The sequence below is a fragment of the Cervus canadensis genome, chromosome 5, assembly GCF_019320065.1.
Source record: "Cervus canadensis isolate Bull #8, Minnesota chromosome 5, ASM1932006v1, whole genome shotgun sequence".
Classification (NCBI taxonomy): domain Eukaryota; kingdom Metazoa; phylum Chordata; class Mammalia; order Artiodactyla; family Cervidae; genus Cervus; species Cervus canadensis.
Window position 1 is genome coordinate 70,593,440 of NC_057390.1, and position 25,149 is coordinate 70,618,588.

Consider the following 25,149-nt stretch of genomic DNA (forward strand, 5'->3'; position numbering starts at 1 on the left):
GCAGCACCTGGCTGGCAAGGGGCAGTGCCAGAGTCCGGGGCTCCCCTTGAATATACTTTTTAGACTCTGTTCCTGCAAGTGGCATTGCAAAAATGGATTTTATTTTAAAACACGTGCAGTTCTATGAAAGGAATACTGTCCTGCCTACACGGCCCCAGGCATGAACCAAATCTGAATCCTCTTCTAGTTTTTGGATTATAATCTTTGGTTTGGAACTTCTCCACTAGAGCTGCTCTCTGCTGGTCTGTCTGCAAGTTTGGTTTTCTTCCGTGGATGCCTCAGTAGGTGATGTACAACAGTGGTTCCTGACACAGGCTCAGTTCAGTTCAGTCGCTCAGTTGTTTCCGACTCTTTGCGACCCCATGGACTGCAGCACGCCAGGCTTCCCTGTCCATCACCAACTCCTGGAGCTTGCTCAAACTCATGTCCATCAAGTCAGTGATGCCATCCAGCCATCTTATCCTCTGTCGTCCCCTTCTCCTTCTGCCTTCAGTCTTTCCCAGCATCAGGGTCTTTTCCAACGAGTCAGTTCTTTGCATCAGGTGGCAAAAGTATTGGAGTTTCAGCTTCAGCATTAGTCCTTCCAATGAATATATAGGGTTGATTTCCTTTAGGATTGACTGGTTTGATCTCCTTGCAGTCCTCAGGACTCAAGAGTCTTCTCCAACTCTGCAGTTCAAAAGCATCAATTCTTTGGTGCTCAGCTTTCTTTATGGTTCAGCTCTCACATCTATACATGACTACTGGAAAAACCATAGCTTGGACTATGTGGACCTTTGTCAGCAAAGTAATGGCTCTGATTTTAATATGCTGTCTAGGTTTGTCATTGCTTTTCTTCCAAGGAGCGAGCGTCTCAGCATGGTACCTTTCACACAGCCCGCCTCTTCCATGCTTGTGAGTGGTCAGGAAGACCCCTGAGTGTGGAGCACTGTCCCCAGCCGTGTGACAGCCCAGGCTGGCTGTGGCCAGGGGAGACACAGGCCGGTGGCCCAGGTTATCCTACCTTATCTTGAGCCCCTGGATCAGTTGCTGAAACTGGCAGGTGTTGGGTCCAGGTGTGTGGCACCTCCCTTATCCTCCATGACCCTGAGCCCAGTCAGCCCTGAGACTCTCGGCCTGGTGGCTACTGTATCTGGACTGCCCACCCACCCCTGTGGGCTTTGATGGGGTGCCGCTGCTCCATGAGTACGCATGGGGAGCAGGCTGATCTTGACAGTCTAGTTTCCTGAGCCATGAACTTGAGGGCAAGCAGATTTCTAAGGCCCCACGGGCCCCATGGAGAGTGGCCTCTGCGCTGGTGGAGTTTCCCGGACCTCACAGTAGATTGGCTTTGAGACCCAGTGATCTGTGTGATTTGCTTTGACTCACTGAACATAAATTTTGAATTACCAGCGTTTTTGATCATCAGGTGTTTAATAAAGTGGCCTGAGGCCATACTGATACTGATCGCTTGTGGGAATGCGCTGTCATGGTCCAGAAGAAGGTGTAAGAGATGTCCCTATGGACTTTGAGATCCCACCTGCTTGCCCCACAAATGGTGGAGGCCATCAGAGCTGCCCAGGCCCAAGATCGGGCTATTGTTAATTCCCAGAACCAGCTGTCTAAGAAGCTTGTGAAATTATCACCTAGTGACTTGATTACCAGCACCAAGACACGCCTTTGTTATTGTACGTCTCACTTGCTAATTAATTCATTACTAAGTGGGCCTTTCTTGAGTGCCCCCCTACACCCCCAGGCTCAGACTGATAGCCAAGTACAAGCTCTTTAGGAAGCTTCTTTCTGGGTGGTAAGTTCTCCTAGTTAGTATCAACCAGCAGCCCTGATGAAACATTAAAACAGAAGGGATACAGCATAATCAAGCAAATCATAAACATACAGCATACATACATACATACAAATCATAAACATACAGCAAATCATAAACAATTAACTTCCCTTATTATCTATTAAACCTTCTTGCTTACAAATCTAAAATGGACTTCCCTGCATTTTTCACCCACCTCAGAATTTATTATGTTCCACTTGACTGATCTTTTCTTCCCCTAGGGCCAGGAACTAAGAACTTCTGTCTCCCTTCCCACCTCTCAATTTCTACCTTCTGCTCCCAAAACCACACCCTTGAGAGGAGAGGTCTGTCTACCTCTGACAGGCCCTCAGAGAATCAAGGCAGGGAACCTGGGGCAGCCTCAGGGGAGTAAGAGGCACCACACCTGGAAACAGGCCTTATTGGAGAAGATTCACAGCCAGTGGTCTTAGAGAAGTGGGAGCAACTAGAACCTTTGTTGTTGTTCTGTTGCTAAGTCGTGTCTGACTCTTTGTGACCCCATGGTCTGCAGGATGCCAGGCTTCTCTGTCCTTCGCTATCTCCTGAAGTTTGTTCAGACTTATGTCCATTGAGTTAGTGATGCCATCCAACCATCTCATTCTCTGTTGCTCCCTTCTCCTGCCTTCAGTCTTTCCCAGCATCAGGGTCTTTTCCAATGAGTTGGCTCTTTGCACCAGGTGGCCAGAGTATTGGAGCTTCATCTTTAGCATCAGCCCTTCCAATGAATAGTCAAGGTTGATTTCCTTTAGGATTGACTGGTTTGATTTCCTTGCTGTCCAGAGGACTCTTAAGAGTCTTCTCTAAACCACAGTTAGAAAGCATCAGTGCTTCAGTGGTCAGCCTTCTTTATGGTCCAGCTCTCACATTCATACATGACTACTGGAAAAAATATTATTCTTGCCTTGCAAACCCCATGAACAGTATGAAATTAGAACCTGGTCCAGCCCAAAATGGGGCCAAGTTGGGTCAGAGATTGGAGCCATCAGCTGCCAACACCCGGAAATGTGGTTTGGATGTAGGTCCACAGTCAAAGGTACCTCTGGCAGCCTCTGAGAGCTAGGGACCAGGGACACCTCGGGCAGCCTGCAGGGTGCCAGGGCTGGGAAAACAGCCTCTTGATGCCCGAAGAAGCCCTTGGTGCCAGTACACTGAGCTCACCAAACTGACATTAGATCCCAAACCCTTTCTTCTGCTTCCTGTAGCTTTAGTTCCTTGTGAGACCTGGATGTTGGTGCTGGCCACCCTCTCACCAGGTGGCAGGTGAATTGGCTCAGAGGGTGCACGTGAATCCTAGAGGTCTGTAACCTGTGACTCACATGTTAGGTAGCACTGTGACAACGGAATCAGCCTAGGACCTCTTCTGGTCTCCTGTGACATTCCCTATGACCTGTAGCTGTTAGGATTATACACGCCTGGCCAGTAGATCTGGTTCACTTTCCTCCCCAGCTATTCAGCACAGTGCCTAAATGCACCTATGAAGTAAGGGTAAGTGGTCGTTGAACGAGTAAGTGGGTGAATGGATGAGTAATGGAGGGACAACTCAGGCCTCGAAGTGGGTGGGATGGGCCCACTTGGCTACCATGTAAAGGAGGATGAGAGAACAGTGGTCCTCCTACCAGCCTTCCAGGCCTGGAGCCACACCCTTGACTAGCTTCAGGCATCCATGGTGCGGGGCAGGGTCTACTCCAGGGATCTGAATACCCACTCAAGGCCGGAGGCTCTGCCGGACACCTCCCTGGACCCTGGGCAACTTGCGGGTAGATCTTGGTCCCCTCCCTCTCCTGAAGGCGGGCCCTGACCATTGTCCTTTCCTCTCCCCCTCCTTGGCATGCAGATTCTGGCCAACGTCTTCCTCTACCTGTGCGCCATCATCGTGGGCATCATGTCCTACTACATGGCAGACCGCAAGCACCGCAAGGCCTTCCTGGAGGCCCGCCAGTCTCTGGAGGTGAAGATGAACCTGGAGGAGCAGAGTCAGCAGCAGGTCAGGCTCTCTGGGGAAGGCTTTGGGGCAGTACCTTGAGACCCCAGTTTGGGGCCTGTCAAAAGGGAGTGAGCCCAGTTACTTCTGGGTCTCCAGGGCTCAGTGGGGCTTGGAGTTTGAATTCTCTTTTACTAGCGTTGTTGTTCAGTTGCTCAGTTGTGTCCAGCTCTTTGCGACCCCATGGACTACAGCACACCAGACTTCCCTCTCCTTCACTGTCTCCTGGAGTTTGCTCAAACTCATGTCCACTGAGTCGGTGATAGGATCCAACCATCTCATCCTCTGTCACCCCCTTCTCCTCCTGCCTTCAGTCTTTCCCACCATCAGGGTCTTTTCCAGTGAGTTGGCTTTTCGCATCAGGTGGCCAAAGTATTGGAGCTTTGGCATCAGTCCTTCCAATGAATATTCAGGATTGATTTCCTTTAGAATTGACTGGTGTGGTCTCCTTGCAGTCCACAGGACTCTGAAGAGTCTTCTCCAGCACCACAGTTTCTTTGGAGGCATCACTCTTATCCCTCTGTCACTCCGTCTTGTGCAGATTCATGCTACCCACCTACTGTCTGCTCAGGGCTCCCTGCGGCGGGGCGGGGGTGGGAGACACATTCCCTGGCCTCAGGGTCCTTTTGGGTGAAGTTTGTCATCCCCTCATCCCTCCTCCTATGGGCACTGTTTCCTCTGCACTCAGGGCAGGCTTCCCACTGCCTTCTCCTGCTGTCATTTGTGAACATGGTAAAACCAGCCCAGCCCCTGGGGACCCCACTGTTTACATTTTTCCACTGAGAGAAGAGCCTGCTGTCCCCACGCTGTGTTTACTGGCTTCACTCCAGCCTCATCCACCGCAGAAGCTCCCTGCTCTCATGTGACTGAGTCTTTTAAATAGTTTTTGGTCTGGATTCATCTCAGATGCTTTTTGAAGGTCTTCAGAAATTTCATCCACCAGTTTCCTGTTCTCCATAGGTTGGCTTCCCCTGAATAAATGAACTTAGTAGGTTGAAAATATATGCCTCTCTGCTCTGGGAACCATGTCATTTTGTGTTCAGGTGGTGCTGTTTGCTCTGGGATCGGCAGCTTCACTGAAATTGCTGTTTTCTTGGACCTTGCCACCCAGGTGGGCAGGGCAGTAGTTTCGGGGGTTCCATTGGTGAACCTCACATTCTCCAGACAGTGCTGTTTTAAGGCACACACTGACTCATTTAGCTGGTGTGTCCTGGCTCCCTCTGTCCTGGGGCGTTCCTTCTCTCTCTGTTTACCAATGAGATCTAGAAGCTTCTGAGTTGAGCTTTGGACTCATCTCTTTCAGAAGACAGGCTTTAGAAGGTGAACCATCCTGACTTCCATGGTGACAAGGGGCCATCACACCTGTCCCCTTCTCCTCGACCCTGTGTCCTGTCATTACCGAGGAGCTGCTGCGGCTGGAATGTATTTAAAGAATCCTGCTTTACTGGCTTTATTGAGCCCCTTCAAAGGCATTCTTTAATTTCTGCCTTCTATACTGTCTTGGTTCTTGTTTGCATTTGATCTCTCATACTGTGGAGGCCTCCCGCTGTGTTCTCTACATTAAAAAAAAAAAAAACGTGTGTGTCACCACTTAGCTAGACTGGAGGGTTCTTTTTTATATAGTCTTTGCAGTTTTGAGCATACTCATCTGTGTTGATTTTGTCAGTCTCATTGTGTATAATCCAGGACATCTTCAATCACGTTCCACGGTGCTTGGTGGGGGCCTTCTGGGGTGGTGAGAAAGGCCCTGTGTCTCACCCTGGGTCTGTTATTCTATGCATGGATGATTTGGACAAGTTATCCACCCCGTAGAGCCTCTCTTTCCTCATCTTCAAAGTGGGAGTATTCCTACTCCAAAGTGGAGATGTTGATGATCATCATCTTGCTGAGGGTTCCCTGAGGGTCAAATGAGAAACATAGACAGAAGTGCTTTGTAACTTGGAAAGCTGGGAGCGGTGATGGTCAGGCCACTAGGCCTGCTTTCTAATGCCCAGGCCGTATGCTCGCTCCTGGCAGGGTCAGTGCAGGGAGCCTGGGGCCTGGCAGAGAGAACCACCCCTGTGTGCTTCAGGCCTCCTGGACACTTTGGAGCATCCAGAGGGTGCCTGGCTGTCTGCCCAGGCCGTGTGGCAGCAGCAGGGCAGACACTGGCCCTGGAATGAGAGGTCCAGGGAGGCCGAAGGGAGGTGAAGGGAGAAGAGGGACACGCCCCCAGGCCTTGCTGGGATGCAGCAGGTGCCTGTAAATGCCAAGTGGACTTTAGCCTGAGTGTGCCCTTGGGCTAGTTCTTTCCCCTCTTTGGGCCTCAGTTTCCCTATATGTGAAGTGTAGATGATAATACATTTGCAGGTAAAATGGGATAATCTGTGTCAGTCCCTTTGAGGATGAGAAAAGCACTGGAGTGCTGCCACCTGTGAGTCAACATTTGCTCATGTTTTTCTTTAGGATTTTTGTGACTATGTACATGAGACCTGCTTTCCATTTTAACTTTCTGTCTGTGTCCTTGACAGGTTTGGGTATCATGGTTATGCCAACTTATTAACTGGAGAAATGTTCCCTCTTTTAGGTTACTCTTTTAATGTTTAGAAGAATTCATTTGTGAAGCCCTGTTGGGTCTGGAGTTTTTCTTTATGAGGAGATTGGTTCCTCTAAAAAGTAAGGGTCTACATTTCCTTTTGTGTGGGTTTTGGAAAGTTTTTGTTTTTTCAAGAACTTATCCATTTCATCTAAGTTTTCAAATTGTTGCTATATGTGTATTGTATTTTATCTCTATGTGTCATTGTCTATGGGATTTGTGTTTCTTTCTTCATTACTGATATTGGTAATGTGTGCCTTCTATTTTTAAATTTTTTCTTAATCTGTTTTACTAAGGTTAATTCACATTTTAGCCTTTTCAATGAAACACCTTTTCAGTTTTTTGTACATTTCGTTAATCATTCATTAATTTATACTTCTAATTTTGTCATTTTATTCTATTTGGGATTAATTTGGTGTTCTTTTTTATCTTCTTGAAATGGAACTTATATATAGCTAATTTTCAGCATTTTCTTTTCTAAAACATGTACTTTTGCTATAGATTTCCCTCGTTACGTTGCTTTAACTTTATCCCACAAGTTTCAATATGTCATATTTCTGTTGTCAATTAGTTCAGTTTTCTAAATTCTAAAATTCATATTTTCTAAATCCATTGAGGTGCTTTTGATCCATGAACTGTTTCAGTCAGTTCAGTCACTCAGTTGTGTCCAACTCTTTGCGACCCCATGAACTGCAGCACACCAGGCCTCCCTGTCCATCACCAACTCCCAGAGTCCACCCAAACCCGTGTCCATTGAGTCAGTGATGCCATCCAACCATCTCATCCTCTGTCGTCCCCTTCTTCTCCTGCCTTCAATCTTTCCCAGCATCAGGGTCCTTTCCAATGAGTCAGCTCTTTGCATCTGGTGTCCAAAGTACTGGAGTCTCAGCTTCAATATCAGTCCTTCCAATGAACACCCAGGACTGATCTCCTTTAGGATGGACTGGTTGGATCTCCTTGCAGTCCAAGGGACTCTCGAGTCTTCTCCAACACCACAGTTCAAAAGCATCAATTCTTCGGCGCTCAGCTTTCTTTATAGTCCAACTCTCACATCCATACATGACCACTGGAAAAACCATAGCCTTGACCTTTGTTGGTAAAGTAATGTCTCTGCTTTTTAATATGCTGTCTAGGTTGGTCATAACTTTCCTTCCAAGGAGTAAGTGTCTTTTAATTTCATGGCTGCAGTCACCATCTGGAGTGATTTTGGAGCTCAGAAAAATAAAGTCAGCCACTGTTTCCATTGTTTCCCCATCTATTTGCCATGAAGTGATGGGACCAGATGCCATGATCTTAGTTTTCTGAGTGTTGAGCTTTAAGCCATTAGGAGTACATTAATTAATTTCCGAATATCTGGGGACTGTTTAAAAGTCGTCTTTTTTTTTTGCCATACCTTGTGGCCTGAGGGATCTTAATTCCCCAACCAGGGACCAAACTGATGCCCCCTGCATTGGGAGTACAGAGTCTTAACCACTGTACCCCCAGGGAAGTTCCTAAAAGTTATCATTTTATTGTTGATTTTTAGGCTAATTTGACTGTGGTCAAAGAACATGCTCTGTATGACTTTGGCCACCTGATTCAAAGAGCTGACTCATTTGAAAAGACCCTGATGCTGGGAAAGATTGAGGGCAGGAGGAAAAGGGGATGACAAAGGATGAGATGGTTGGATGGCATCACTGACTCAATGGACATGGGTTTGGGTAGACTCCTGCCGTTTGTGATGGGCAGGGAGGCCTGGCATACTGCGGTTCATGGGGTCACAAAGAGTCGGACACAACTGAGTGACTGAACTGAACTGTTTGATTTTAGCTCTTTGAAATTTGTTGAAACTTGATTTTTGACCTGGCACACGTAAGTATCAAAATGCCTTTCAAAAATGAAATAAGATCAATAAATGTCAATTATGACTCATTTGCGTCTACCCCAAAGTATTTTTGCCTCTTTGGTCACAATGCAGAGACCTCAGAACACTTAATTCCCCCTCCCTCAGATTTTCTAGCCACTGTAATGTATATTATTATTTATTTATTTCAGGTTTTTAAAAAATTGGGATGTAGTTGATCTACAATATTTTCTTAGTTTCAGGTGTACAACATAATAATTCGATTGTAATGTATTTTAATTCAACGTATATTTTAAACTCCACAAAACAGTCTTACACAATTATTGTTTTTTAAAGTTAATAGTCATTACTTATGTTTCCCCATATTTTACCCTTGGTTATACTCCACTTCTTCATCGCCGTGCTTCCACTTTCTTGAGGAATTCCTTGTAATACTGCTTTTCATGTAGGTCTGTTGGCACTAAATTCTCCCCCATTTTTAATTGCTAGAAGAGTTTATTTTGATTTTAATTTTGAATGTCACTTTTTAATCAGATAAAGAATTTTAGGTTGCCAGATTCTTACTTTCTGCCCTTTGAAGGAGTCTTTCACTTGTCCTTGGACTTCCATTGTAATGCCAGCTGTAAGACACACTGTTGCTCGTGTTATTATTTATTTATTGAAGTGTTATTGTTCAGTTGCTCGGTCATGTTCTACTCTTTGCAACCCCATGGATTGCAGCACGCCAGGCTTCTCTGTCCTTCACTTCTCCTGGAGTTTGCTCAAATTCATGTCCATTGAGTTGGTGATGCCATCCCACCATCTCATCCTCTGTCGCTCCCTTCTCCTCTTTCCTTCAATCTTTCCCAGCATCAGGGTCTTTTCCAGACCAGAGGGCCCAGGTTCAATCCCTGTTTGGGGAACTAAGATCCCACAAGCCGTGGTATGTCCAAAAAGAAAGGAAAAGAAAGATTGTGGCAACCCTGCAGCAAGCAAGTCTGCCAGCACCATTTTTTTTTCCCAACAGCATTGCTCATTTCATGTGTCCGGATCACATTTTGGTAACTCTCACAATATTTCAAAATTTTTCATTAATTTTATATTTGCTGTGGTGATCTGTGATCAGGGGTTTTTGCATCCACTATTGTATTTATATGGGGGGCACCATGAACTGCGCCCATCTGATATGGCAAATTTGATAAATAATATTTATTCTGACTGTTCCACTAACTGGCCCCTCCCCTATCTCTCTCCCTCTCCTTGGACCTTCCTATTTTCTGAGACTCAACAATATTGAAATTAGGCCAGTCAGTACCCCTACAGTGGCCTCTGAGTGTTCAAGTGAAAGGAAAACTCACATGACTCTCACTTTAAATCAAAAGCTAGAAATGATAAAGCTTAGTGAGGAAGGAATGTCAGAAGCCAAGACAGGCCAGAAACTAGGCCTCCTGTACTAGTTAGCCAAGTTGTGAATGCAAAGGAGAAGTTCCTGAGAAAGCAGAACAGTCTTATCGCTGATATGGAGAGTTTTGGTGATGTGGATAAAAGAGGAAACCAGCCACAACCTTCCCTGAAGCCAAAACCTAATCCAGAGCAAGGCCCTCACTCTCAACAGTTCTATGAAGGCTAAGAGAGGTGAGGAAGCTGCAGAAGAAAAGTTTGAAGCCAGCAGAGGTTGGTTTCTGAGGTCTAAGGAAGAGGCCATCTCCATAACATAAAAATAGAAGGTGAAGCAGCAAGGGCTGATGTAGAAACTTCAGCAAGTTATCCAGAAGTTCCAGCTAAGACCATTAATGAAGGTGGCTACACTAAACTGTAGGTTTTCAATGTAGATGAAATAGCCTTCTATTAGAAGAAGATGTCATCTAGGGCTTTCATAGCTAGACAGAAGTCAATGCCTGACTCCAAAGTATCAAAGAATGAGCTGCCTCTCTTGATAGGGGCTAATGCAGTTGGTGACTTGGGAGTTGAAACCAATGCTTATTTACCATTCTGAACATCCTAGGACCCTTAAGAATTACGCTACATCGCCCCTCCCTGTGCTCTATAAATGGAACAACAAAGCCTGGATGGCAGCACATCTGTTTACAGCATATTTTTACTGAATATTTGAAGCCCACCATCTAGACCTAATGCTTAGAAAAAAGGATGCCTTTTAAAATATTACTGCTGATTAACAATGGACCTGGTCACCCAAGAGCTCTGATGAAGAAGTACAAGATTAATGTTTTTTTCATACCTGCCCACATAACATCCACTCTTCTGCCCATGGATCAAGTAGTAATTTCAACTTACAGGTCTCGTTATTTAAGAAATACATTTTGTAAGGCTACAGCTGCCATAGGGAGTGATCCCTCTGATAGATCTGGGCAAAGGAAATTGAAAACTTTCTGGAAAGGATTCCCTAGTTTAGATGCCATTATGAACATTTGTGATTCATGGGAAGAAGTCAAGATATCAACATTAACAGAAGCTGATTCTAACCTTCATGAATGACTGAGGGGTTCAAGACTTCAGTGGAGGAAGTAATGCAGACATGGTAGAAATAGCAAGAGAGACAGAATTAGAACTGGAGGCTGAAGATGTGACTGAATTACTGATGAAACTAATGGATGAAGTATGGCTTCTTATGAATGAGCAAAGAAGATGGTTTCTTGATGGATTCTACTCCTGGTGAAGATGCTGTGAAGATTGTTGAAATGACATCAAAGACTTTATTAATAGAATATTACATAAATTTAGTTGATAAAACAGAAACCCAGTTTGAGAGGATTGACTCCAGTTCTGAAAGTTTTATTATGGGTAAATTGCTATCAAACAGCAATACATGCTATGGAGAAACCATTTATGAAAGAGTCGACTGATGCTTCAGACTTCATTGTCTTATTTTCAGAAATTGCCTCAGTCACCCCCAACCTTCAGCAGCTACCACCCTGATCAGTTAACAGCCATCAATATCAAGGTAAGGCCCTCACCAGCAAAAAGATCATGACTTGTTGAAGGGTCGGGTGACAGCTAAAAATTTTTAGCAATGAAGTATTTTTTTTGACATGCTGTTGTACACTTAATAGACTCCAGTATAGTGTGAACATAACTTTTATATGCACTGAGAAACCAATAAATCCATGTACTCACTTTATGGCAATATTCACATTATTCAGTTATTAGAACTGAACCCACAATATCTCCGAGGTGTGCCTGTATAGAATTTTCACACACAGGTGGTATGTTCACTCTTCTCCCCTCTATTCACCCAGTCCCTTAGAGAGGGTTCCAAGTCCATATTGCATTGCCTCATGCCTTTTGTGACTGTGTTGCATTCCATTGTGTAGAGGTAACATCATTTATTTAAAAGGGTTCCTATAAGTAGACATTTAGGTTATTTCCAGTTCTATGCTACTGCAAATGTTACTCTAGTAGATATCTTTATAGGGATACCATATTATATATGTGTAAATATATCTGAAAGCTAAAAACCTAGAAGTGGAATTGCTTGATCAGTGCATTTTAAAAATTATATGTTAACATGTATATATGTGTACATATATATGTATATTTACTGTGATAAAATATACATAAGGTAGAATTTACCATCTTAAACATTTTGAAGTTTATAGTTCAGTGACATTAAGTACATTCTCAATGTTGTACAGCCATCACCGTTCTTCATCTCTAGAGCTTTTTCATTATTCCACACAGAAATTCTGTACCCATTAAATATTAAATTTTCATCCTCCCCTCCCTGGCCCCTGGAAATCACTGTTCTTTCTGTTTATGAATTTGACTGTTCTAGGTACCTCATATACATTATTGTTGTTATTTAGTCACTAAGTCATGTCTGACTCTTTTGTGACACCATGGACTGCAACCCACCAGGCTCCTCTGTCCATGGGATCTCCCAGACAGGAATACTGGAATGAGTTGCCATTTCCTTCTCCAGGGGATCTTCTCAACCCAGGGATTGAACCCACATCTGCATTGCAGATGGTTTCTTTATCACTGAGCCACTGTGAAGCCCCCTTATATAAGTAGAATCCTACAATATCTGTCCTTTGGTAACTAGTTTATTTCACTTGGAATAATGTCTTCAGGGTTCATCCATGTTGTAGCGTGTATCAGAATTTCATTCCTTTTAAAGGTTGAATAATATTCCAGTGTATATATGTAACACATTTTGTTTATCCACTCATCTGTTGATGGGATCCACCTTTCAACTCTTGTGAATGATGCCTCCATGCACTGTTGGTGTGTAAGTGTCTCTTTGAGTCCCAGCTTTCCAAGCCTTTGGGGAATAAACACAAGTGGAATCACTGGGTTATATGGTAGTTCTATATTTAACATTCTGAGGGACCAGGCACGTGCATTTTTAATGTTGACTTGTTGTTGTTATTGTTGTTTTTGTTCATTCATGAAGTCCTGTCCAACTCTTTGTGATCCTATGGACTGCAGTACACCAGGCTTCCCTGTTCCCTTCATTATCTCTGGAGCTTGTTCAAACTCATGTCCATTGAGTCAGTGATGCTATCCAAGCATCTCATCTTGTCACCCCCTTCTCCTGCCCTCAGTGCTTCCCAGCACCAACATCTTTTCCAATGAGTTGGCTCTCCGCATCAGGTAGCCAAAAGATTGGAGCTTCAGCCTCAGTCCTTCCAGTGAATATTCAGGATTTTTCTTTAGGATTGACTGGTTTGATCTCTTTGCAGTCCAGGGACTCTCAAGAGTCTTCTCCAGCACCACAATTAGAAAGCATCAATTCTTCGGTGCTCAGCCTTCTTTATGATCCAGCTCTCACATCCGTGCATGATTACTGGAAAAACATAGCTTTGACTATATGGACCTCTACTGGCAAAGTGATATCTCTGCTTTTTAATACGCTGTCTAGGTTTGTCATAGCTTTTCTTCAAAGGAGTAAGCGTCTTTTAATTTTATGGCTGCAGTCACCGTCCACAGTGATTTTGAAGCCCAAGAAAATAAAATCTATCACTGTTTCCACTTTTCACTTTTCTATTTGCCATTAAGTGATAGGACAGGATGTGAGGATCTTAGTTTTTTGAATGTTGAGTTTTAAATAAACTTTTTCACTCTCCTTTGACTTTCATCAAGAGGCTCTTTACTTCCTCTTCACTTTCTGCCATTAGAGTGGTATCATCTGCATATCTGAGGTTGTTGATATTTCTCCCAGCCATCTTGATTCCAGCTTGTGATTCATCCAGCCTAGCATTTCACATTGATGTTCTCTGTATATAAATTAAATAAGCAGGGTGACAATATACAGCCTTGATGTACTCCTTTCCCAATTTTGAACCAGTCCATTGTTCCATGTCCACTTCTAACTGTTGCTTCTTGACCCACATACAGGTTTGTTAGGAGATAGATAAGGTGGTCTGATATTCCTATCTCTTGAAGAATTTTTCACAGTTTGTTGTGATCCACACAGTCAAAGGCTTTAACGTAGTCAGTGAAGCAGAAGTAGATATTTTTTTGGCATTCCCTTGCTTTCTCTATATCATTCAAGGGATGTTGGCAATTTGATCTCTGGTTCCTCTGGCTTTTTAAATCCAGTTTGTACACCTGGAAGTTTTTGTACTGCTGAAGCCTGGTGTGAAGGATTTTGAGCATTTTCTTGTTAACATGTGAAATGAGTGCAGTTGTGCAGTAGTTTGAACATTCTTTGGCATTGCCCTTCCTTGCGATTGGAACAAAAACTGACCTTTTCCAGTCCTGTGGCCACTGCCGAGTTTTCCAAATTTGCTGACATACTGACATATTTAATGTTGATAAATATTACCAAATTGTCTCACAGAGGTTCAAACAATTTACGCTCCTCTCAGCAATGCATGAGAATGGACTTAGGCACTTAAACTTTCCTTGTTTATCTAGAAAAGACTTCTTTTTTTTTTGGAACTCCTGCAGCTCCCCCCACAGATGTCTGTTTGGAAACCCCAGCTGCAGGGAACAGGCCCCAAGGCAGTGGTAGCATCCTGTGAGCTGTTGCCCGCTGTTTTCTTATTTGAGTCAAGTCACAGCCAGGTGAACACGGGTTGGAAGAGTTTCTTTTCATTTTCAGTATACATTGTACAATATTTGATCAAAACAGACAAGTACAAAGAAAAAATACTGATCGAGGCATATTCCTTCAAGTCTTTTTTCCTCCTTCTATGTTTTGCAAGTGTTAATCCTTAAAAAAGTCACAGCTTATTCTCAGATGTAGCAGTTTAGAACCAGATATTCAAGTTTTTGCTGTCTCATATGCTTATTATGGAAGCTAAATTTAAAGGGTTTATTTAGCACAGTGCTAAGCCATGAAATTAAAAGATGCTTGCTCCTTGGAAGAAAAGCTATAACCAACCTAGACAGCATATTAAAAAGCAGAGACATTACTCTACCAACAAATGTCAGTCTAGTCAAAGCTATGGTTTTTCCAGTAGTCACGTATGGATGTGAGAGTTGGACTATAAAGAAAGCTGAGTGCCAAAGAATTGATGCTTTTGAACTGTGGTGTTGGAGAAGACTCTTGAGAGTCCCTTGGACTACAAGGAGATCCAACCAGTCCATCCTAATGGAAATCAGTCCTGAATATTCATTGGAAGGACTGATGCTGAAGCTGAAGCTCCAACACTTTGGCCATCTGATGTGAAGAACCGACTCACTGGAAAAGATCCTGTTGCTGGGAAAAGTTGAAGGCAGGAGAAGAAGGGGACGACAGAGAATGAGATGGTTGGATGGCATCACTGCAGCGATGGACATGAGTTTGAGTAAACTCCGGGAGCTGGTGATGGACAGGGAAGCCTGGCGTGCTGCAGTCCATGGGGTCACAAAGAGTCGACATGACCGAGCAACTGAACTGAACAGAAATAGTAGACCCTGAACTGTCTACCACTAATTTTATTGTTGTTGGATACATTTTGAAGATACAGAGAAGTAGAGAAAAACTTCCCATAATCCAGGGGTTTCTTTTAAAAAATACAATTTTTAAATTGGGCTCTCGGCTAGAACAGGCTTTCTAGTTTACTGGGATTTTTTTTCGTTTTCCTTTTCGTTGAGGTGAAAAAGGCTGTGTTGAGACAAGGGAGCCCCTGGGTGATGAGGAGATGGGGCGGGGTCTCGGATTCCCGTGACTCGGCTTGTCTCCTCCTCTGCCGGGAGAGTGGGGCCTCGTGGGTTTGAGGCTCTAAGAGCGAGCGTGGCCCTGGCAGGCGAGGGCCTCTTGTTGCATTGCTGAGCACATATCTGACACTTTAAGCCATCCAGTGGGACCACAGGGTGGAGTTGTTTTTCTTTATTCTCATGTGACCATAGCTCCAGGGTTTAGTTGGGGACCTTGAGGGTTGCTAAGCACCCCGGCTGCCACCTGGCAACTGCAGGCATCCAGGAAATCCACCCAGCACACCTGTCATCAGGTATGGACTGCAGAATTATGAACCTTTCGGAATCACATCCTCAGAATCACTTCCCAGGGGTGGGGAGTGGCTGGAGGAGCCTGTGGGGGAGGGTGGAGAGACGATGGGGACACGGCTAGGCAGGCCTGCACGTCCCTTCAGATCACGTTCAGTTAGGAAGTCAGCCAGGTCCTCACTGGGGGAGGAGAACTGCCCTTGGTCCCCACGCTCCCGGAGACGGAAGCTGCAGGGGAGCCCAGGGTCAGAAAAGCAGTCATCATCACCCGTCCCCAGTGAGGGCCAGGGCCAGATCTCCTTCCTCCGTGGTGTCCTGGGGAATTCAGTGTGGGGAGGCAGTGCGGTGTGTGTGTTGGGGGGGGTTCCTGCTCAGCTCCTGGTGGGATGTGCAGGCAACAGTTGCTTCTTTCTGCCTCTCCTCCTACTTCAGCCCGAAGCCCAGGTCACCTGTGACCAGGGATGGCCTTTCTTCTTCGTGCAGGAGTCTTTGCTGGGGTGGGTGACCTTCTGTCCTTGAGCAGGTCTCCAAGGGGAGCCTTACCCATTTACCATGAGAGTCAGACTTCTCAGGAAAGAGAGGCTTGGGACTCAGAATTATACCATTTCAAAAGCTCTGTCTCCTGTCTTTTTCTGAATGTCTCTGCCCAAGCCAGCCTCCCTGTTCCCTTCAAGACCTTTAACTGTGAGAATAAGGCCCAGAGTGATCTCAGCCTTGGTTGGTGGGGAGAGGGGAGTGAGAGTGACAGGGAGGTGAGAAGCTCGCTGCCTCCCAGCCTAGGGCTTGGCTTCCAGTGTCAGCCCTCAAAGTGCCCGCTGTTGTCCTGGCAACAGTGAGGTTGGGACTGGGGACCTGCCTCCTGGGAGCCAGTGGGGGGTGGGGATGGAGGAGGAGGATGCACCCTGCTGTCCGCTGCAGCAGTCCTGTTATATAAGCAGCTGATGTAGGTGGGGCAAACCCATCACCTACTTGATGGGAACCACAGGGGAAACCCTCTGACATCAGCCTCCGGAGATCCCTGCTGCCTTACCTGCTTCACAGAACCACTCGCAAGTCGGTGTTTTTAGTTTAGCCTTGAAGGCTTCTTGGTTTGAGAAAAGCCAGAAGGTGAATTTCCCGTGGCATGAAGTAAGAATTAGTGTGTCTCTCCATTCCAGCTCTCACCTCTTGGATTTCACAGCATGGTCTTCCTTCTAACATTCCAGGATTTGGCAAAATAAATGCATGTTAGATGATGCGAGTGAGGAGCCTTCAGAGGAAAGGTTGTTCTAAGGCTGTGGAGGGCCCCTGCCGGCGGGGGGACAGGGGCCTGGTGGCACTGCCCATGGTGCTGGCGGGCAGCCCCCTGTCTGGGCTGGGGGGCCTCTGAGCTGGGTCCCTGCCAGGCTCTGGGGGGCCGTGAGCCCTGGCCACATAGCCCAGCAGTGTTTTCCTCTGCACATGGTCAGAGTCCATAGTCTGCGTCCAGCATGGTCAGGGTTGTGGTGCATCCCCCACCTTTATCTGGCTCGAAGGATGAAGTTTTGTTTAGTAATAGGGGTAGTTGTGCTTTGTTGTTGTTTTTTTTAAACAATTTCTGGTGCCAAGTCGTAGGCTGAGTTTTTACTGAATTATTTAATCATCACAACAAAACCCTTCTGGGGAATGGGCCCTCCCCCTCTCCATCCTGGTGAGGCTATCTATTTGGGGGAGTTACTAACTAGGAGGGTCAGGTGAGTAGTCCCAGACGACATCCACTCTGTCCGTTTCTGTTTTCTTTGACTTGCCCAGAGCTTCACAACTTTCCAGTACTTAAAAGATGTAGACATTCTATATAAAAACGTGTTATTTCTGACTGCCTCGGGAAATGGAAAGGTCTGACAGCATGGGGTGCAGAGTGAGACTTGCATTCACATCTGAGTCAGGGCACTTAACCTGCTGCATGACCTTGAGCCAATTACTTCTGCCCTTTGAGCCCCCATTTCTTTGTCTATGAAATGGGAACAGGATAAGATTGGCAGACTGTCTCAAAGATAGGATTCATCCCACAAATACTTTCAACATGCTTCTAGACACTGGAGATACAGCTGTGAACAGAACAGAGTCTAGATTACTGTTCAATGGCATGGGCCAGAGAAGGCTTTCTAATAAGATGAGATTTGAGCAGAGACCTGAAGGCAGTGAGGGTGCGAGCCAGGCAGTGATCAGAGAAGTGAGCAGTAAGTGCAAAGGCCCTGAGGTATGTTCACAGATCGTCACGGCAGTCAGTGCAGATGGAGCAGAGGTGAGGGGATGAGAGGTGGGAGGTGCGGCAGAGAGGTGATGGGGCCTGCTAGACCTTGGCTTTTCCCTTAAGGCGAACCCTGCTTTGGAGGATTTAAATGCATCAGTCTGGCTGCTGGTGGAGAAGACACAGCAGTGGAAGCAGGGAGACCAGTTAGAAACTTTGCAGTAATTTTGGTGAGAGAGGATAATGGCCCAGATCAGGATGGAGTGATGAGGAGAACAGAAGATTCTGGATATGTTTTGAAGGCAGGGTACTGGAGGGTAGACTGGGATATGGGAGAGTGATGGCTCAGTCAGAGATGGCTCTAAGGATTTTAGCCTGGAGGTGGTGAGTTTGCTCTGGGTCCAAGACAAAAGCAGACGGTCTGCTTCCGTAGCAGGCATCTTAGCACCCTTCTCCACTGATCACAGATGTGACCTCAGCATCCTTCTCAACACAGTGCTCTGGGCAGCTGCTCTCTGTCCCTCAGAGTTGGCATGTGAGCTGGACTTAATTGCTGCTGTAGCATTCTAGAGGTGTACAGTCATTGGGACTGTTTAAATTAAAATTATTTAAAATTTTTAAATTAAAAATCACTTTCCTCCATTGTAGTAGTCACAGTTCATGTGCTCGGGAGCTCCGTGTGGCTGGCATGTTCATTGGACGGCAGAGATTACCAAACATTTCCATGACTGCAGAAAGTGCTGTTCTGGAGGGTGATGCCTTGCCCCTTGAGCCGTGGCTCCTGGTTGACAGCTCATTAACTCACCAACCCTCTTAGGAGCACCTACTTTGTGCCAAGCTGTCTTGGTGAGGGCTCCAGGTACCACACAGGTGGCTATCTTTGGGCCCGAAGGGCTGTCTCCTGAGATACTGGACACCTTGGCCCACAGTAACCTGTCTCTGGGGACTGCACAAGCACCCAGGCAGGTGACTGTCAGCCCCACGTGCTCCGCACCCCCTCTCCCCTCTAGCAGGCTAAGGGTGGGGGCTGACTCTGGGTCTGTATGGTTCTGGGCTGTTCTCTCAACTCTGAGGTTGGGTGTGGAGTCCGTCTTTCTGGGAGATCCTGGGCTGCTGGTTTGGAGCCTGTCTCGCCCTGGAAGGTCTTGTTTAAAGATACGCTGGGTTTTGAGTTATGCAGCCTCACCGTCCTCTGAACTCTCCCCACTTTTGCCTGAAGACAGCAAAGCACTCCTGCCCTGAGAGACCAGCCAGTTGGCGTGCAACTTGACGGCCTTGCTCCCCTGAGTTCCTGGGAATACTGTTCACCATCGACCTTCACAGCATGTAGCTCAGGGGTCTGCCTAGGTGACCAGTGACTGTTCTTTGAGTGACCTCGATCATGACCTTGTCTTTGGGATGAAGCAGCACGTGTGGGTCCCCTGGGTCTAAATGGTGGCTGTCCACATTCAAATAGCAGATTGTCCAGATTACATGATGTGGTCCCGTGTCCTCGTCAGGTCAGGCGCTATTTGGGCCCTGACCTCCCCTGGCTAATAGGGCAGGTTTCTACTCAGCATTTCCTTCTCCTTCTGCCTCCTCTGCTCAGGTAGTCAGACCAAGATGGGCACCCGCTGGGGGCCAGTGACCTTTTGGCTTCTAAGTGGCCTGGAAACTCCAAGAATATGGATAAATGAGGACCAGAATAGACATGTTTGCAGACAGCTGTGGGTCTTCTCCCAGCCCATTGTAGTGACATGTGTGTGTGTGCGCACATGTGTGTGTACATGTAAGAACACACACATCCTTTAACTAGATAAGCAGAATTAACATGCTTACTTCATACAAACACTGTACACACACACACACGCGTGCCAACCACCTGGGCACTGTCGGTCTCTCCACAGTTAATCTGTCTCCCTCCCTCTGTCCCTTTCACAAGGATGTTGTAGAAACTTAGCTTCTCATCAGCCAAGCTCATTTATCCCAGTCCCTGGTGGCCACGCTGCTGTAATTAACTCGTGAATCTGCCTCATCAGAGTATCAGCTGTAACCACGCAGGGCCCCTGGGAGCAGTGCTGGCCCCCTCCTCCGTCTCAATCCCAGGGCGGCAGGAAGGTGGGACCTGGCGTGAGTCCCCACTAAGGAGAAGGGCGCTTGGTCTGTCCCTTCCCCGATCCTGGCCGAGGCTGTGCTCACAGTGCTCTGTCCGGGGCTCATCTGAGCAGCTCAGCACGTGACCATTTACAGATGAGGAGACCACAGCTCAGGAGGCCGATCCTCCTGCCCGGGGTCACTGTGGTCTCTGCTCCCAGGGACCAGGACCTCCACCCCACCCGAGTCTGCTCGCCCAGCCCCCGCCCCTGGAGTGGGCCTGGGTCCTTCTTCTCTACTCACAAGGTCAGTCTTCTGCTCTACTCATAAGGCCTACCAGAGACTTTCTCTCTCTTTCTGGACCTCGTTTGGTTCTTTGCCCAGAGGGTCAGGGCCTTGCCTTTCGTTGCTGTGTGTTTTCAGGATGAGCATCAAAGCTTGAGGGCTGGACAGGGGCTACGGGAGGCTCTTCGCCCGCCTTCTTTCTCCGTGTGAAACCACGTCACAGCCTCTGGATCCCTGAATCCCCATCTGCTAACCAGTCCTCCATTGGTGGTTGCCCCCTCCTGCCGCCTTCTCACATGGCATCTGAGGATGAGAGATCATCACCTCTCGCGGCAGCACATTCTTTACTTGAACTCCTTTGACTTTTAGAACATTCTGCCTCCGCTAGAAGCAACAGTCTGTTCCCTGCAGTCTTCCCTTGTGGGGCCTTCAGAGCAAGCGCATCCCTTTTCTACACAACAGCTTTCCTTGGACTTGAATTCTCTGTGAGGCTGCAGGACCCTCCCTTTCCTGGGCTGATTCCCAGTCCCCCAACCCCAACCCCCAGCCACCCTCAGGTGCCCCAACTCCAGCGCCCTCACCTCACGGTCACTTGCTGACCACTGCCCAGGAGATCTGTTTCTTTGTTGGGTGGAGGACCCAGCAGCTCCACCACCTCCTCTTTCAGGACCTTAACATCTCTTAAGGGCGGGACTTGTGTAGGCACCATTTCATGCTGTGGATTCATTTAAGATCTAATAGCATTTCAAGTGGCTAGACTTTCCCCCAGTGTTGATACACTGTGCCTCCCCAGTTCTTTTCTCTTGTAGTTGGTTATTACATTTACCCACTTTGAACTTCATCCTGTACATTTTACCAGACCACTATGGAGTAAAATCCATATTCACCAATTGTCCTGTGATGTCCCATCCAGATATTCTATAAATACATCCTATGTGTCTTCTGAAGTTTTCTTTCTGGAAGGATTTCCACTTTGAACCGAGAGAGAACCCATTTTACAGATGAGCAATCAAGGCCGAAGGGGCAGTGTATGTCCTGGGTCACAGGAGCCTTAGAAGCTTGACCCCAGCTCAGTGATTTTTTTTTTTTTTTGCTCTACCCCCTTCAGCTACTCTTCTCCGTTCCAATAAGATTTTTAAACCTTTAAAATGATTTGTCTCTTTAGCAAAGCCTGTTATGTAGATAGTCATTATTATCTCCACACCTGTCTTCAACCTCCAACTTTGATTCCTTCTTTTAGTCTAGACCATCAGATTTTAAAAGTAGCTTCAAGGTAAGGATATGTCCTTTTCCCATAGTCTAGTTTCTGGCAAATGTCCAGCAGGCTCTTGTTAGAACTTCCGGGCACCACCAGCCTGGAAAGGCACAGTCCTGAGAAAAGTGGCCTCTGCACACGTCATTTTTTATAAAAGGAGAGATGATAGGAAGGGGTCTGGAGTGGATCATAGAAATTCACCTGATAATGAATGCTGAGTGTTAGAATTCAAAATGCCAGGAGTTTTAAAGATGTGGAGGTGATAGTTTCAATTCAGTTTTGAAAATGTTACAAAAAACTAATTTAAAAAATTAAAAAGGGTTAATGGAGAAGAAAACTTAAATGAAAAGATCATCCAAATTGTTGAACACCCTCCCCCTGCACCTTCTCTTTGTTCCTGATAAACTCTGATCACATCTTCCTCTTCTACTCCCAGTTCTTTGGGACTGTGATCATCAGTGGATTTTGTCTTTCTCAGAGGAGCCTGGGTGGGGGGCTGGACCTCTGCATCTTTGACTGTATGAGTCCAAGTTTCTGGAGGTGTGTTGTCATTTCCACCTTGACTTGAATCTCACTGCTACCTTGTCCTCTGGGTTTTAAGTGTTCTTCTTTCTAATCCTCAAGTCTCGGTTGATGGTTTTGCCTGCTGCGTGAGCATGGTCTTGAAGGCCAGGGTCTCTAGCAGCGACCTCAGCATCAGGCTCTCTTTCTTGGTGCACCAGTAAGCCCCTCCTCACTACATAATCATGGCTGTGCCTTTCCCCTCAGTTTCCTTTCCTTCAGGTCCTTCTCAAATGCTTCTAAAGTGGTGCTTACAAACTTCAGTGTGGTCCCCAGTCAGCTGAGGATCCTGGGCCTTGCTGGGTGAGCCTCAGGCCCCCGTCTGCAGGCCAGACTCAGGGTCATGAAGCCTCGGGTCTCATGAGGTGGGCTTAGCTGAACCAGGGGACCTTCTAAAGCCTAGACACCCGAGGAGTCCCCAGAGGTTGCTGCTGTTCCTGGCAGTGCTGAGTTACTTCCAGCAGGAAGCAGGTACTTTGGGCCCTTTGTGGTCAGTCCAGTGGCAGCTCACTGCACCTGCGCTGTAGGAGGGTCCTGCTGGCACCCCCTTCTAGGTGAGCCCCTCTGGAGCTGCCAGAGCTGATATTTCTCACAGCTTTGGGGTAAGCCAGTATCCCAGGGCCCTCATTGTGGGTTACATTCAGAGCCAACTGTCCGTCGCTGAGGCAGAGCTCATAGCATTGGCCCCTCTCCCCTCCTCCCCTCAGCCCATGGGGAAGAGGGAGGTGAGGCCTGCCCAGGACTCAGGCCTCTCCTGTACCCACCTCAGCAGCACCCTCCTCCTCCTCCTCTGCTGACCATCAGGAGGAGTCCCAGCTGCGGTCTGGAGTGCCCCAGGCCACCATGCTGAGGCGCCCACAGAGGACCCACCCTCCCACATAGCACCACGGGGACTGGGGCTCACAGAATGTTCTGGTGGGCTCTCTCACAGGTGAGCTCCTTACTAGATAAGATTCGGGCACTTCGCATTCATAGCAGAGCAACGTCCCTTGGGTAAGAAGAATCCCCTGATTCCATCAGTCAAAGATCCCTGGGTTCGAGTTCTGGGTCTTCCATGAGGCCCGAGGAATTGGAACAAGCCACTAACCCTCCACACTTCGATTCGGGCACCTACAGAATGGAGGTAGTTTACACATTTGTTAAAATACAGGGTAGGAGGGAAGGTTTTAGGGAAGAGGGACAGTTGTGATATTGGTCAATAGCGTCTATTTGCCAGGCAAGTTGCTGTCTTCTGAGAACTGCAGAAAGAAGGCAGCCCAGAGTGCTGGTTCTGTCTCATGGCTTCTAAGAGAGGGCTACTGCCTCCTCCCTCCTCCCTTCGCTGCAGGGCTGTGGTCTCCTGCTTGTTTCATACCTGGCCGTGGGTCTTCTTTCTCAGGTTAGACCCGAGCAGACACAGGAGTCTGGAGCTAGCTCAGTGGCCTTGCAGGGATTGTCCTTTTCGAAGAAAACCGTGGTAGCTATAGACAAGCTGGGGTCAGGTCACAGCTGGCGGCAACAGGAAGTTTTGTGTTTATTTCCAGTTTAAAGCATAATTTTAAAAAGCCTCAGCAGTATGACACCATATGGAGGTAGGTTTAGTTGCTCAGTCATGTCTGACTCTTGGCAACCCCGTGGACTTGTAGCCTGCCAGGCTCCTCTGTCTGTGGAATTCTCTAGGCAAAAATACTGGAGTGGGTTGCCACCTCCTTCTCTAGATGACACCATATAGCAGTTTCGAAAAACATCTGAAATTTTCTCCTAACTTGATCTCCCACATTGAATTGCCCGTTTCTGTCTGGCATATATCCTTCTGCTGTTATTTAGATGCACGTGTATCCAGCATCACCTTCACAGAATACAGTTCTGTGTCTTGCTTCTCTTTCTCATTATTTCCTTGTAACAGTTTTCATCAAGGTCATTTTTAAGGTTTCATAATCTTCCATCCAGAGGATGTGTCACAATCTAATGAGCCATTTTCTGGACATTTGGGCTGCTTAGAGGTTTTTCCACGAGTATAAGTGATGCTGCAGTGAGGTTCTTCTTGCACATAAATCTTTTTATTTCTTTTGGATTATTTCTGTTGGATAAATTCCCAGAGGAGCCATTAATGGGTCAGAGGCTTGGAATATTCTTATGACTCTCAAAACATATAGCAACTGCTATCTTAGGAAGAGCGGGGTAGGGCTCTGCCTCTCTGCTGGGGAGACCAAGCCATATATCTCTGCTCTGGGCCCCTGAGGCTGCCCTGGGTGGCCCCTGTCCTGTCCACCCCTGCGCCCCCTGTGAGGCCCACCTGGCAAGTGCACTTGGATCCCAGCTTCTCCCTCCTCCAAGGACGTGGAGGAAGGAGTTTTACCTGGACTCTGAGAGTGACTGTCAAGAATCTTCTATGTGTATGTGAGGATTTATCGGAAAGATCCATCATTAGCATCACACAGTCTTAAAAGAGGCCAGGACCCAGGAATGGGTTTAGAATCTCTGAAATGTAAGGGCAAACAAGGTCAGCATTAGTGAAGATACTGGTAAAATGGGTATAAGTGAGGAGCAGGGTGAACACACCTGGCCAGGGGCTGGGGGCTCTGGGGAGGTGGCAGGTCAGTGAGGGAGGGTGTTCTAGAAAGAGTGACCCCAGAGCAGAGGGCAGGAAGGCATGCAGAGAAAAGCAGATGGTGTCCAGCTTGTCTACCAGGAGGGGCCAGTAGGGAAGTCGGGGGGAGTCGGGGCCGTGAAAGCAAGTGGGTCACATGGAGGAGGCCTTGGGGCCACAGAGGAGAACACTGTGGGAGCCATCCGGGGATGTGAAATCTGATGTGGAAGGTGGTGGGAGGAGGAGGAGAGCAGAGCCTGGCTGGCACGAAAGTCCCGGGGTTGTGACATGGGCCTAGCCCCTCCTTCACTGCCCACTCAGTCACTTTCCTGCCCTGCCCTCCACCTTCTAGAATGTTCTTTCCCATCAAGTCCCTTTGCTGCATTTTTTCTCATCTGACAAATTGTCCCTTCTTCTGTGTACACTACGCCTACTTCTTATTTAAGACCTGTTTTATCAGAGTGACTTAAGGTAGACTCTGCCATGGAATTCTCCAGGCAGGAATACTGGAGTGGGTTGCCATGCCCTCCTCCAGGGTATCTTCCTGACCCGGGGATCGAACTCATGCCTCTTACGTCTCCTGCGTTGGCAGGCAAGTT

General features: G+C 47.0%; 1 protein-coding gene and 1 pseudogene across 1 annotated transcript in view; one reads left to right on the forward strand and one right to left on the reverse strand.

Moving 5' to 3' along the window:
- The window catches only part of ADCY3 (adenylate cyclase 3), an 81,704-nt gene that overhangs the window by 34,157 nt on the left and 22,398 nt on the right, over positions 1-25,149 (forward strand). The window contains exon 3 of the mRNA XM_043469222.1: positions 3,660-3,809. Within this exon, the coding sequence (XP_043325157.1) occupies positions 3,660-3,809 (150 nt within the window). The remainder of the gene's footprint in view (positions 1-3,659; positions 3,810-25,149) is intronic.
- Positions 5,874-22,078, reverse strand: LOC122441305 (annotated as a pseudogene).